General features: G+C 54.8%; 2 protein-coding genes across 2 annotated transcripts; one reads left to right on the forward strand and one right to left on the reverse strand.

Moving 5' to 3' along the window:
- Positions 1–5,533: 5,533 nt before the first annotated feature.
- FOSL1 (FOS like 1, AP-1 transcription factor subunit) lies at positions 5,534–11,784 on the forward strand. The gene is made up of 4 exons (XM_019415024.2): positions 5,534–5,713; positions 8,001–8,201; positions 10,157–10,264; positions 10,712–11,784. Exons 1-4 carry the CDS (start codon positions 5,624–5,626, stop codon positions 11,132–11,134), a joined length of 822 nt encoding a protein of 273 aa, XP_019270569.2. The 5' UTR covers positions 5,534–5,623; the 3' UTR covers positions 11,135–11,784.
- A 608-nt stretch (positions 11,785–12,392) lies between these two features.
- CCDC85B (coiled-coil domain containing 85B) lies at positions 12,393–13,421 on the reverse strand. Its single transcript, XM_019415026.2, has one exon. The coding sequence runs from the start codon at positions 13,242–13,244 to the stop codon at positions 12,636–12,638; it is 609 nt and encodes a 202-aa protein (XP_019270571.1). The 5' UTR covers positions 13,245–13,421; the 3' UTR covers positions 12,393–12,635.
- Positions 13,422–14,670: the final 1,249 nt, after the last annotated feature.

Here is a 14,670-nt window from a genome sequence, read left to right on the forward strand (position 1 = left end):
ATAATTCAACCACACACACACACACACACACACACACACACACAACATCAACTCAATTAAAAACGGGCGAAGAATGGGGCGCCTGGGTGGCTCAGTTGGTTGAGCGTCCAACTTCAGCTCAGGTCATGATCTCACGGTCCGTGAGTTCAAGCCCCGCGTCGGGCTCTGTGCTGACAGCTCAGAGCCTGGAACCAGCTTCAAATTCTGTGTCTCCCTCTCTCTCTGCCCCTCCCCCATTCATGCTCTGTCTCTGTCTCAAAAATAAATAAACATTAAAAAAATTTAAAAAAAATTCCTTTAAAAAAATAAATAAGAAAAATAAGTAAAACATTTAAAAAAAATTTTAAAAACGGGCAAAGAACTTGAATTTTGTCCCCCAAATATATACAAATAGCCAACAAGCACATGAAAAGAGTTCACTGATCATTAAGGAACATGACCAGTTATTAAGGAAGTGAAAATTAAAACACGTCACACTCTCTAGGATGTCTTTCATTTCAAAAACAGAAATAATAAGCACTGGAAAGGATGTGGAGAAATTATAACCCTTATACACTGCTAGTAGGAACGTAAAATGGCACAACCACTTTGTAAAAACAGTCTGGTAGTTTCTCACAAGGTTAAATAGAGACTTGCTATAATACCCAGAAATTCTACTCTTAGATACATACCCAAGATAAATAGAAATATATGTCCACACAAAAACTTGTACACAAATGTCTGAGAAACATTCCAATGTCCATCAACTGATGAATAAATAAATTGTGGTATATCCATACAATAGAATATTATTCAGCAGTAAAAAGGACCTGAGTATCAGTACATGCTATAACACAAATGAGCCTGGAAAACATAAGTGAAAAGAAACCAGACACAGAAGACCACGGACTGCAGGATTCCACATATATGAAATGTGCAAAATGGGAAAATCCATAGAGACAGAAAGAAGGTGTGGTTCCCAGGAGATGGGACTGGGAGTGATTTCTTCATGGGAATGGGGTGATTTTCTGGGATAATAAAAAAAAAGAAAAAAAGTCTGGGAAACTAGAGGGAAGTAGTGATTGCACAACATTGTGAATTCACAAAATTCTATTGAACTCTACACTTTAAAATGGTTTAACTGTGGGGCGCCTGGCTGGCTCAGTCGGTGGAGGGTGCAGCCCTGGAATCTCAGGGTTGTGCGTTAGAGACCCACGTTGGGTATAGAAATTACTTAAAAAAATTAAATTCTTGGGGCGTCTAGGTGGCTCAGTTGGTTAAGTGTTGGACTTTGGCTCAGATCATGATCTCGCAGTTCCGGAGTTTGAGCCCGAGTCGGGCTCTGTGCTGGCAGATCGGTGACTGGAACATGCTTCACATTTCTGTCTCCGTCTCTCTCTGCCCCTCCCCTGCTCGCACTCTGTCTCTCTCTCTCAAAAATAAATAAACATTAAAAGAAATAATAAAATAAAATAAACCAGTGCTTTCTCAAATATATACAAAAATTAAAATATATAAAACATTTAAAAATTAGGGGCACCTGGGTGGCTCAGTCAGTTAAGCATGTGACTTCGGCTCAGGTCACGATCTCACGGCTTGTGGGTTCGAGCCCCGGCTCGGGCTCTATGCTGACAGCTCAGAGCCTGGAGCCTGCTTCAGGTTCTTTGTCTGCCTCTCTCTCTGCCCCTCCTCCACTCTTTCTCTCTCTCTCTCTTTCTCTCTCTCTCTCTCAAAAATAAATAAACATTAAATTTTTTTGATTTTAAAAATTACAGTCTCTTAAAAAATAAAAAAGTTAAATTGGTGAACTGTATGTTATGTAAATTTCAACCTCATTTTTAAAAATAAATACTTTGAGGCACCTGGGTGGCTCAGTCCATTCAGTGTCAGACTTTGGCTCAGGTCATGATGTCACAGCTTGTGGGTTCGAGCCCCGTGTCGGTCTCTGTGCTGACAGCTCAGAGCCTGGAGCCTGCTTTGGATTCTGTGTCCCCCTCTATCACTGTCCCTCCCTCGCTCACGCTCTCTCTCTGTCTCTCAAAAATAAATAATAAATCAATGAATAAATGCATAAATAAAAATTAACTTTGATTTAAAAAAGCGAGTAAAAAAATGAAATGCATCAACATCACCTCCAGTGTCCTGGGGGCACTGACAGAACGTGTTGGGTGCAAAGCACACCATCGATCGCCTCTTTTTGCTTTCCTGCAGCCCCAGGAGGTGGACATTCTCCGGGGCTCAGAGAGGGAAGTGACCCAGCCAGGCTCACACAGGCTGCCAAGGGACAATGCCCTGGTTCCTCAGACCTCTGGACCCCCAGACTCTTGCAATCACAGTGGCCCTTTGGGATTCTTGCCAGGCCTCCCTGGGTGGGAGCTGGTGAGGTCAGGGGCCAGGAACGTTTCTGCAGCCACGAAGCAGGAGTTGGTGACTGAGGAGCTTGGAATGTGCCTGTCTCTGAAAGGGCCTCCTTGTGGCTCCACCAACGGTTAGAGCAGGAAGGGACTTTCAGAACCATGTAATCACACACATACGCGCACACACATGCACACATTTGAGACCTGAGCCCCTGCTCAGTCGCTGCCCCAGGACGCTGGGGGAGTGGGACAGGGCGGTGTTTCTGGATCAGGCGGATGCATGGATGCAGTCAAGGCTGACCTGTGTCATCCTCGAACGTGCCACCACCTGGCCGCCTTCGGCACCTTGACCCCTCCAACTTGGGCTCAGCCCAAGAGTGCGCATGTCAGCGCGTGCGCCCTGCACGATTGCCTTAGCGTGTGATCAGAACCCCAAGGGCTCCCACCTTCGGAGCTTTTTATTAACATGTGTATTTATTTTGGCTACTGGTCAAGTTCTTACTATATGCTGTGCCACACGTGTGATATTATTTCATTTCTATTCTCTAACAACCCTGAGCTGTAATTATCATTACGTTTCCATTTTACAGACGAGGGCACAGAGGCGCCGAGACATCGTGTGCCTCACCTAGGCTGGCGAGCCGCCTACCCAGAATTCCAGGATTCAAACTCCAGGACCCAGAGTTGTCTGATTCCAGCATGCGTGTTCTTGCCCATGGATCACACTGCCTCAAAAACCTCTCTCCCTCTCCCCTCCCCCACCCTACACATCTCTAGTTCTAATTCTGGTGAACCGATGTTGGTTTCTTTTCTTTTTAGAGAAGGACAAGCATGGAGTCGAACAAGGCAAGGGAGAGGCAGCGGGCTGAGTGCACAGCACGTTACAGCTCACAAAGCACTTTCACATTTATGATCTCATTTGATCCTGCGGGAAGAACCCCAGGAGGTCAGCACGAGGCTCAGTTGTTCCCACTGGGCCCGGGACTCACAGGGAAGTGACCCACCCAGGGTCACGGAGACAGAAAATGGTAACTCTGGCACCGGAAGCCCAGGCCCAAGCTGGCCTTCTGTCCCTGAGTCCCGAGTGCCCCCACAGACACCTGGCCCAAGGAAGACGGCCCAGGAACCCGCTTCCCTGGAATCTTCCTTCCCTGAGAACAAAACTCGAGCGCATCAAATGGGGGTAGCAGTGGACAGCAGGAGAGCCCAGCTGTCTTTCTGTAGTTGTGTGACACTGGTAGCCCCTTACTCTCTCTAGGCCTTAGTTTTCCCATCTGCACAGTGGGAGGAAACAGAGAAGCTTTGGGGTGGTCCTCTCAGCACAGACCTTCTGTACCCGTGAAAACGCGTCCGTGAGCCTTTGAGAGAGCTCGTCTGAGCCTGGAGCTCCCACAGCCCTGGTTTGGCAACCTGCGTCAACCACTCGATCAGTGATATTAAGTGCTTCATTTCTTTTTTGTTTTAAATGTTCATTTCTTTTTGAGAGAGAGAGAGAGAGGTGTGCGTGAGCGAGCGGGGGAGGGGCAGAGAGAGAATTTCAAGCAGGCTCCGCACTGTTAGCGCAGAGCCCAGTGTGGGGCTTGAACTCACAAACCACGAGATCATGGCCTGAGCCGAAATCAAGAGTCGGACAAATGCTCAACGGACTGAGACACCCCGGCGCCCCTCGCCACTTCATTTCAATACCTGTTGGCCTCAGTTTCCCCACACGTGAAATGGGGATGCTGATGGTACCTACTCCCCAAGGTTGCTGGCCTTTGGTTGTTGAAATCTGGCCCTGGCCTCACGTTCACACAGACCTTGGACATGATCTCCAAACAAGGCTGGTGACCACGCAGTTCCCAAAGAGCAGTGATAGTATTTATTTATTTTTTTTTTAATGTTTATTCATTTTTGAGACAGAGAGAGACAGAGCATGAATGGGGGAAGTTCAGAGAGAGAGGGAGACACAGAATCTGAAACAGGCTCCAGGCTCTGAGCTGTCAGCACAGAGCCCGACGCGGGGCTCGAACTCACGGACCGCGAGATCATGACCTGACTGAAGTCGACTGCTTAACCAACTGAGCCACCCAGGCGCCCCAAGCAGTGATAGTATTTAAACAAGATGGCACTGGGGTGCCCGGATGGCTCAGTCAGTTGGGTTTACGACTTAAGCTCAGGTCATGATCTCACGGTTCATGGGTTTGAGCTCCGCATTGGGCTCTGTGCGGACAGCTTGGAGCCAGGACCCTGCTTCCGGTTGTGTCTCCCTCTCTTCCCCTCCCCAGCGCATGCTCTGTCTCTCTCTATCTCAAAACCAAATAAACATTAAACATTTTTTAATAAAAATTAAAAAAATGAAAGAAGATGGTATTTGTCAGACCACTGGATAACCGGGGCCCCCCGCAGCCTCTCGCCGTTTAGAGAAGCTCTGAATTAAAACTTGCTCTAACTTCGGAAATGATCCTACCAGTGGCACGATTCTATGGCATTGTTTTTGTGGGCAGTTCAAACCACGAACTTGCTCGTTGTAAGCGTCTGAACTATATCGCCCTTTCGGTAACCCTGCTCTGTCGTTTATCCACTTTTTAGTGTGCCTGAACCTTAAAACAAGGCCAGCAGAAGCGCCTCGGGCCACCACCGTGAAGCCTGGGACGGCAGTAGCAACGGTCCCTGGCATGAAATAAACACCCGGTAAGTAAACCCGTAGCAACAATCACATGAATAACCCCCTTTACTGTCTCCGGGCCCCTTTCTCATTCTTCACCCCGACCTCCCACGCGCTGCAAGGCAGCTAGGTGATGGTTTCGCCCCATCTGACGGAGGCAAAAACCGAGGCCAGCCCGGGCTTCGCGGCGCGGGCGGCGGGGAGGGCGACGGCGGGCCCGAGGCGGCGGCCCCGGGGGGCGGGGCGCCCAGCTGCTCGCAGGTGCGTCAATCCGCGGGGGAATCCTCGGCTCCACCTGGGCGCGGCGAGGAAACCGCACCATGTATGGGCAACTACGTCAGAGAGGGCGGGCCCGCCGCTGCCGCGGGGGACGCCAGGTCCGTCCCTTTCCCCGCACGAAAAGGCGGCCACCGGACGGTGGGAGGCGTCGAAAAGTTCGGGGCGGGCTGGCAAAAGGCGGGGCGTCTGGAGAGGTGGAGCCCCGAGGTGTCCAGGGCCGGAGAAACGCCCGCCCCCCCCTCCCAACTGAAGTGGTTCAGCCCGAGCCCTTTTCATTCATAAAAGAAAAGACTCCCGCGAGGAGCAAGTGAGTCAGAACCCAAGCCGCCGACGCGGACCCCACAGAGCAGCCAGCCAGGGCATGTTCCGAGACTTCGGGGAACCCGGACCGAGCTCCGGGGCCGGCGGTGCGTACGGCGGCCCGGCGCAGCCCCCCACTTCAGGCCAGCAGGTGAGAGGGACCCGACGCTGGGGGATCCCGGGTGGACAGCGCCTGGGACGCTGCGGTCGGCTCCTGCACACTCTGGGATTGGGACCGGGAACGGGAGTAGGGACTGGATCTGGGGCCGTGGCTGTGGCTGTGGCTGTGGCTGTGGCCGTGGCCGTGGCCGCGGATGCTGCCCGTTCTCCGCGGTCTAGAGGCACATTTCCCCCCCGCAAGCCCAGGGGAACGCGCGCGGTGGGCGCAACAAAGATCTACGGACGTCCCCTCTGTCGCTCACCCCTCTTCCTCCGCTGTCTGCTATCTGTCCCTCCGTCTCTGTTACCTTCCAACTTTTCTCCCGTCCACGCTTACTTTTGTCCTGTCTGCGCCAGAAGGGCGCCCCTTAGTCCGGGATTGGTCCCACCTCGGACTGGATCAGAGGGTCTGATCCATCTCGGACTAAATTCCTGGGAGGCCGAGATGTTCCCACACAGGAGGGAGGCGGGATCCACCGGCAGGCTAACTCCGACAGACTGGGAATCCTCAGCACTGTCCGTGACCGTCTGTGTGTCTGTCCGTTTGTCTGTCCCTCTCTCCCCCGTCGCCAAGTCCCTATCCCCTTCTTGACGCAGTGGAATCCGTCGGGCTCCGGGAGACTGGTTTTTGACCCCTTTACAAGCTGGGGCCCCATGGAGACTGCGGGATGCCGGGACGTGCGCGGGGTCATGCAGCGGACAACTCCCGCGCCCCTCGACTCCCGGCACCAAACGGCGCCCGCTGCAGGCTGGGGGGACATGGGTGGCCGCAGGTGCCCATTTCCTGTCGGCGGGCAGCGCGCACGTGTCGCTCGGCGTCCGTTCCGCCGAGTCACAGCGGCCGAGTCACGGTGGCTGACTCACCCGGGGCGCCCCTCCCTTCCTGGCCCGGAGCGGCCCCGGCCCGGACAACCTCGGGAGAGAGAGATGCCGCCGGCGGTACCTCGGTCCCGGAACTGGGGTCCCTGGGCCACTGGGCCCGCAGAGCTGGGCCGGGGACATCGCTGTCTGGACTTGCCTGGGCTTGTGGCGCGCTTCCCGGAGGACCGGGCACCCACACCCAGAGCCCAGCCCCAGGGCTTGAACCCAGTTCTCCTCCCCAAACACTGAGCCCCCATCTCAACCCCTTCCTCAGATTTCTGGCGGAAAGAAAATCTTGGCAGGTAATACAGGCAGAGCAAACAGTGCAGCCAGAACAGCGGTTTCTACCTCATTTACCGTATTTCACAGAATCTAAGATTTCATTGGTTTAAAAACCCATTATTTTGTGCCACTAAATTTTTCTAAAGTTGCCATTGAACTATGATTTCAGAGCTACTAAAGGGCATTTCTTAGCATCAATGAGATGTCATAATCCTCACCTAGGACAATATTAAAAGACAAGGAGGGGCACCTAGGTGGCTCAGTCGGTTAGGCGGCTGACTTCAGTTCAGGTCATGATCTCACAGTTCATGAGTTCGAGCCCCGTGTCGGGCTCTGTGCTGACAGCTCAGAGCCTGGAACCTGCTTTGCATTCTGTGTCTCCCTCTTTCTCTGCCCCTCCCCCGCTCACACTCTGTCTCTCTCACTCTTAAAAAAATGAATGTTTTTTTTTTAATTAAAAAAAAACAAAACAAGGAAACTAATGTACATTGAAGTTCCATGACTTGCCCAGAGTCTTGGCCAGTAAGTGGCTGAGCTAAGGAGCTAGCTGGGTCAGCCTAAACCCAGGGTAGTGGTTCTTGCCCACCACAGCCCCTGTTCATTGGGCACCTACCTGCCACTTACCAGGCTCTGTCACACACATTCTTTCATCTGACTCTCACAGCCACCCTTGGAGATAGGAACTGGAATTATCCCCTTTGTGCAGATGAGACTCAGGCAGGGTACAGGAGCAGTTAAGAGCCTGACTGCCTGGGTCCAAACTCCACTTCCCGCTTGCCGGCTGTGTGTCTGTGGACAACTGTTTTCCTGTCTGAAAATGAAGACGCTGTTGTGCAAATTATGACTCAGTATTTGTAAAGTGGTTGGGACTGTGCCTAGAATTCATACTTTATTATAAGTATTAGTTCTGATGGGGAAATGAAGGCACAGCAAGGTTACGAGACCTGCCCCAAGTCACACAGCTCGTGAGCAGGGATTTATCGCCAAGTTAGTCTCTCTGGCTGCCCAGTTGTGCTTTCTGGGCTCCCAGAACCAGCAGCTGCATCGAGGGTAGATGGCAGTGTGGTTTCTGTCCAGCGGAAGCCCCTCAATCCGCAGAGACCTCATCCTTGGCCCCTCCGTTTCTCGCCCCTCAGAAGTTCCACCTCGTGCCAAGCATCAATGCCGTGAGTGGCAGCCAGGAACTGCAGTGGATGGTACAGCCTCACTTCCTGGGACCCAGCAGCAGCTATCCCAGGCCCCTGGCCTACCCCCAGTACAGCCCCCCCCAGCCCCGGCCAGGAGTCATCAGGGCCCTAGGGCCACCTCCAGGGGTCCGTCGCAGGCCCTGTGAGCAGGTAAGTAGCAGAGGCATTGTGGCGCTGGCTCTGATGCCTACCGGGGTGCTGAGGTGCAGAGGACAAGTTCTTCCTTAAAAGAACACTAGGCAGGTGGGTAGGGCCGCTGGTGACTATTGGCCAAGGCAGAAAGCGATAGGAGGCCCTGGGGTGATCCAGCAGAGGGCAGAGGTCACCCCTAGATCAGGGAAAGCTTTCTGGAAGTGGAGGTACAGTAGTGTAGAAGGATGGGTAGAATTTGCATGGGTCGAGATGAAGAAAAAGACATTCCCGGCGGAGAAGAAGGGAGGAGCAAGAATGGAGGTAGAGGTGAGAATGTGTAAGGGGTACGTGTGGAAAGGTGTGTGGACAGTAGAGGGGCTCCACCTGCTGACGTATATGGAGAGGCTGAGCTAATGAGTCAGTGTAGCTGGGGAGAGAATGGAAAGAGAGGGTTCTCTACAGCTACTCTCTGGGTTTCAGGTTCCCCATCCTACTTAATCCTTACAAAAAGCCTCTGGGGAATGCACTCCGGTTTTCTCCAATTTATCACTAGGGAAATGAAGGCACAACAGAGGTAGTCACTTGCCCCAAATCCCACAAGTAGTGAGTAATGAGACAGGTCTTTTCAATTCTAAAGTCAGATCCTAACCATCAAGCCACACTGTCTCATCCAGAGCTAACAGAGGCTTGAAGCAGAGTGAGCTGGGAACTCTCGGCTCCCCAACCAGGGTTCCTGCCTTTACACTGCTAAGAAAGTCTTTACCAAAATAAACGAGAGGGTTATTTATTTGTTTGTTTGTTTGTTTATTATTTGTGAGAGAATGAGTGGGTAAGGAGCAGAGAGAGGGGTGGGGAAAGAGAGGATCCCAAGCGGGCTCTGTGCTGACAGCAGAGATCCGGATGGAGGGCTCGAACTCACGAACTGTGAGATCCTGACCTGGGCCAAAGCTGGACGCCTTAACCGAATGAGTCACCCAGGCGCCCCAGAGACAGAGGGTCTTTGAAGGGAGTGGCCCATTAAAGAGCTTGCCCTGACAGCAAGGTAGAAGATGAGGAGAGAGGTCAGGATCTTGGGAAAGATGTGCAATTAGACAGGGGTGGTTTTCCCAGAAACAGCATGGTTGCCCTTTGTGACCAACTGGAGAAGAAGACCGTGCTGGGCCCCAGAGGCAGGCTGCTGGACTTCCCTCCTTCAGTCCAGTCCTGAGGGTGGCTCCTTGTTCCTGAGTCCTCCTAGACTGGGGCTGTAAGCTCCCCTTTTGGGGGAGGTGGTCTTCATCTGTGGGCCTCTCAACTTTATGTTGAATAAAGTGAGTGGATTTTCATTTCAGCTCTGGGACCATAAACGAGTTATTCATCGTCTCCGGGCTTTAGTTCCTTACATGGGAAGTTGGGTTCAGAATCTGTGTGAAGCTCTTAGCTTGTATGTAATAGGCTCCCAATAAATAATTTACTCAGCGGCAACACTCATTAACCCCTCCTAGTGCTTACAGCCCCTGGGGAAGAGCACGCTTGGTTATCAAGAGACTGAAAAGGATGAGGGTCTTTCGAAAAAGAGAGGCTGGGTCCCAGGGGCTCAGAGGAAGAAAGGCCACTTCTGGCCAGGGAATGAGAGAAGGCTTCCTGGAGGCGGGGGTATCTCAGTGGAGTCCTGAGAGATGGGGGAGGAGGTTGAAGGTTTGTGGCGTGTGTGCGTGTGTGGGGGGAGCACTCTGAGAGGGTAATCAGAGGAGGCAAAAGCTGGGTGCGAGGAGGAAGTGTGATTAATTCAAATTTACTAAAGCGTGAATGCGGGGAACGGGTCGCCGTGCAGTGGTCCCTGAAGCGCAGCCCGGGGGCGCCCCACGCTGCTATGTCCTCCGCTAGGGTCCCAGCACTGGGCCACCTCAAGAGGCGAGTGCCGGGCAAGCCAGTGGCCCAGGGTCTACCTCACTGATCCTTTTACCCCATCCCCGACCCCACCCCCACCCCAGATCAGCCCGGAGGAGGAGGAGCGCCGTCGAGTGAGGCGCGAGAGAAATAAGCTGGCCGCGGCCAAGTGCAGGAACCGGAGGAAGGAACTGACCGACTTCCTGCAGGCGGTGAGCACTGGCTGGTGCGGAGGGAGTCGAGGCCCGGGCCCACCGAACCTCAGAGGGGCGCGGCTCCCCCGAGCCTGCCCGGCCCCAGGGGCGCCGGTGTATGAAGTTCCCCCCCCCACCCCCACCCCCAGCACCCCGTCGGAGGTGCAGCCCTTCGGAAACAACAATGACGAAAAAGCGATTAAAAATTAGTTACAGCGCGTCTCACTCCAGCAGAGCAGAAGAGTTAAAGCTTCGGCCAACGATCTCCTAAAAAAAAAATGCTCCCGGGCCTGATGGGAGTCGTGCCGGATTTCTCCCAAGGCCTCATGGGAGTTGTAGTCCAGACTCGCTGGAGACCCAGCCCCGTAACCTCCCCCCCCCCCCCCCCCCCCAGTTACCACCACCTCCCCGAGGCTACGCGGTATTCCGCCCTCCTCTTCTAACTCCTCTTCCAACCCTCTACAGGAGACTGACAAACTGGAGGACGAGAAATCTGGTCTGCAGCGAGAGATTGAGGAGCTGCAGAAGCAGAAGGAGCGTCTGGAGCTGGTGCTCGAAGCCCACCGTCCCATCTGCAAAATCCCGGAGGGGGCCACGGAGAGGGACACTGGCGACACAGGCGGTACCAGCGGCACCAGCAGCCCACCACCAGCCCCCTCCCGCCCTGTACCATGTATCTCTCTTTCCTCGGGGCCTGTGCTTGAACCTGAAGCATTGCACACCCCCACGCTCATGACCACACCCTCCCTGACTCCTTTCACCCCTAGCCCTGTCTTCACCTACCCCAGCACCCCTGAGCCCTGTGCCTCAGCCCATCGCAGGAGTAGCAGCAGCAGCGGGGACCCATCCTCCGACCCTCTGGGCTCTCCCACCCTCCTTGCCTTATGAGGCAAACTAGCATCCCTACCCACGGGTGCCACCCTAGCCAATGCCTTCCCACCCACTGGTCCAGCTGGTCTGGACCGTATCCCATGCCCAAGCCCAGCAGGTTCTTCTCCATGCCTCCAGATGAGACTGAGCATATTTTGCTTCCTAGTAGAGCCAGCTTGGGGCCACCAACGCTGCCCACGGTTTTTCTAGAGCTGGCTTCTCTAGCAATTTGCACTAAATCAGAGACAAAAGATTTCCTATTTGTTCGCGAGAACTCCCGGCAGCCCCAAAGGACTTTGTGACTCCCTAGAGGTCCTCTAGAGCCCTAACTCCCTCCAGACCACACCTACAGTCTTCATCACCCTCTTCCTGTGATCCACCCGATCCTACTCTGACAGGTGATACTCTACCAGCCTAGAACACTAACTCACCCAGCCCCACGCTGCCAGCAGCACCAAGTGATTGAACCAGGGCATTCTGCTGGCCCCTCCTGAATGGCAGGAGGGTGTCAGAGGCTTCTGTGATGAGCTGACCTGCAGCCCCCAGCTCTGAGAAGACTTTAGCTCCAGGGAATCCAAGCCTCCACAACGAAGGCAGCTGCTATTTATTTTCCTACAGAGAGTATTTTTATACAAACCTGCCAAAATGGAATAAAAGGCTTGAAGCTCTGGCCTGGTCTCATTGAACCCAGAGGCTAAAGGGAGAATATTTGAAATCAGAAGCCCTAGGCTCCAGTCTCAGCTCCACGGACTTACTGCATGACTTTGGACAAACTATTTGATATTTCTAGACCTCAATTGTCTTACCTGACAAAAGAGGTTACATCTGCTCTGCCTCATCTCCAGCATTGAGAGGAGGAACAGAGTGCTGCTGTTGGGTGCAAGCCAAAGGATTATCGTCTTCCTCCGGATGCGGGCCCACAGCGCTCCTGCGTGTGCCACAGGAGGGCGCTCTTATGCCCCTTCCAGCCTCAGGGGAGGTCGCTGAGTGGGTTCTAGGCCCCCAACACCTGCTTCCTGCCCCATTGTCTTGGACAGGAAGGAGCCGGGAAGGGAGCTGGAGCCACTTCAGGGGCCAGAATACGGCCTGTTCCGAGGCCTGATGGGGGGAGCCAGTGGTTTACCACGGTCCCACATCCCGTCCCAGGCTTGAGGTAGCGAGGGTCGGCCACGTTAGTTCTGCAGCCCCTCCGGATGGGAATGGTACCCCGTCTCAACGTCCCCGCCCGCGTCCCCACCACGGCGAGTCCCAAAGAGACGCTGCCCAGGCCAAGGGCTCTGCTTCCGTTCCAGTTTATTAGCCCCCACCCCGTCCCCGGCAAGTCCCTTCTCTCCAGCATCCAGTTCCCCTGCCGCCACACCAGCGAGAGCAAGGGGCCCTCCTCAGTGCCAGAGTTTCCAAATCCATGCCAGCGGCCCGTCGTGCGAGGGGGGACGGCGTCTAGGTCCCGAGGTCCACCGCAGTCCCTGCGCTTTGGGAAGCAATCTGGTCGGGCGTCGACAAGAAGGAAGCCGAGCCCTCAGTCATCTGGGGAGCAGGCCAGGGGCAATTGGTCGGGACTACCCACGCTGCCCGTGCTGGAGCTTCCATCGCCCAGGTCGCGGGGCCCGCAGGGGGGCAAAGCGAGCTCGGGTGTCGGCCCGGCGCTTGAGCCCCCCGCGCCGCCGGGGCCGCTCCGGGGGCCCCACTCCTCGCCCAGAGCCAGGCAGAGCTCCTTAAGCGCCAGGTTCTCCCGCAGCAGCTCCTCCTGGCGGCCCTCCAGCTCGGCCAGCTTCTGCCAACAACCGCCCAAGTCCTCGCGCACCGCTCGGGATGCTTGGGTCCCGAAGAGCTGCCACTGGCGCGCGGCACGCCGCCCGCGCTGGCGCTCCGAGTCCAGGAAGCAGCAGAGGTCGCGCAGCTCGCGGTTTTCGGCCTGTAAGCGCCGGTTAAGCTGCTTGAGCTCGCGGATCTCGCCCAGGTGACCCTGCAACTGCCGATTCACCTCCTGCATGAGGCGGCCGCGCTGCACCAGAGCCGCCAGGCGCGCCGCCTCCTCCCGTCGCAGGCGCCGCACCAGCTCCTCTTTGCCCAGCGCCGCCATCTCCTCGTCCGTCAGCTCCTCCAGGCCGCCCGCCTCGGCCTCCATGGCTGCTCAGGCCTCTGGAGCATCGCCTGCCCGCCGCCGCGGCCCAGGAGCCCCACGTCCAGCCCGGCGCGCTAGGGCTTGGGCTCCGGCTCCGCGGGCGGCAGGCTGTGGTCGGGCAAGCGTAGGCTGCACCAGCCGCCCAGGGGTGGGCACGCGGCGGGGCGCGCGCCGGGGCGGGGTCGTGTGACGTAAAGGAAGGACAGCCAATCCAGGAAGCCTCCCCGGAAAGGGGCGGGACTTGACCGCAGAATAGACAGAGAGAGAGAGAGGGAGACCCTTCTCTGCCCCTTCCGGACCGCGGAACGACTGACCCTCGTGGACACTGGGTCCCAGCGCCACCACCTTCCCCGACAGTCACCCCCAAACTAGGCGCTTTGTACCTCCCACTTCCAAACCTCCTCAAGCCCTAGCCTAGGCCTCGCGGCTCCTTCTCAGGAACCAAGACTCCGGCATGGGCCGTCGACTCTCGTGTCCACCTCCCGACGGAACCCAGAAGGATCTCGTTTCCATCTTTCCTGGCTTAGTTCATACTCGAGAGTCTTGGCTCCCTGAACATCGCTCCCAGCTCTTGGGAACCCTGAGTCCAAATGTGCCTGCCTCACGGATCAGCCTACCCTCTCATGGACCGGTTTCCTGCCTCGGGGGAAGGCACACACAAGGATTCATTTGTTCAATAAACTTTTATTGTGTGCAGAAACTGTGCAGAAATAAACTTGGCTAAGAGTCTGATCCTGTCCTCAAACAGGTTGTAATCTAGCAGGGGAGACAGGCTGTGTTAAACAGGAAGCAAACGGGGGAGGAGCATGGTCTGAGGGACCTCCACCCCCCCAAAAAAGGTTTTCTCAAAGAGGTGATCATCTGTGGGGCCTTGAAAGAAGTATAGGCCTTTGCCAAATAGAGCTACTTCAGGGAGTGGGAAGAGCATGGTGAAAGACATTGGGGGCCAGCTGCTTCAGGAACAGTGAGAGTAGCTCGATGTTTTCGAAAGGTACGTGTGTGGAGAAAGTGATAAAGTGAGGAAAAGAAGCAACAAAGGTAGTTGGCTGGAGTGTTTCCACAGGCCAGTAAAGATTTTAGGTGGGGGGGATTAACATTTTAAATATGTATGCATTGGGGTACCTGGGTGGCTCAGTCTGTTAAGCATCTAACTCTTGATTTCGGCTCAGGTCACGATCTGGGGGTCATGAGACTGACCCTTGCCTCAGGCTACAAGCTGAGCATGAGACCTGCTTCAGATTCTCTCTCTCTCTCTCTCTCTCTCTCTCTCTCTCTCTGCCCCTCCCCTGCACACGCATGCACTCCCTCCTTCTCAAAAAAAGTAATTAAACTATAATACGCACTAAAAAAATTATTCAGGCTGCTCTGTGTGGGATGGACCCTGGGGAAAGGATGTATGTAGGCAGGGAGATTAGTAAGAACACTGTAT

The sequence above is a fragment of the Panthera pardus genome, unplaced genomic scaffold, assembly GCF_024362965.1.
Source record: "Panthera pardus isolate Hobbes unplaced genomic scaffold, ASM2436296v1 HiC_scaffold_12, whole genome shotgun sequence".
In the NCBI taxonomy this organism is placed as follows: domain Eukaryota; kingdom Metazoa; phylum Chordata; class Mammalia; order Carnivora; family Felidae; genus Panthera; species Panthera pardus.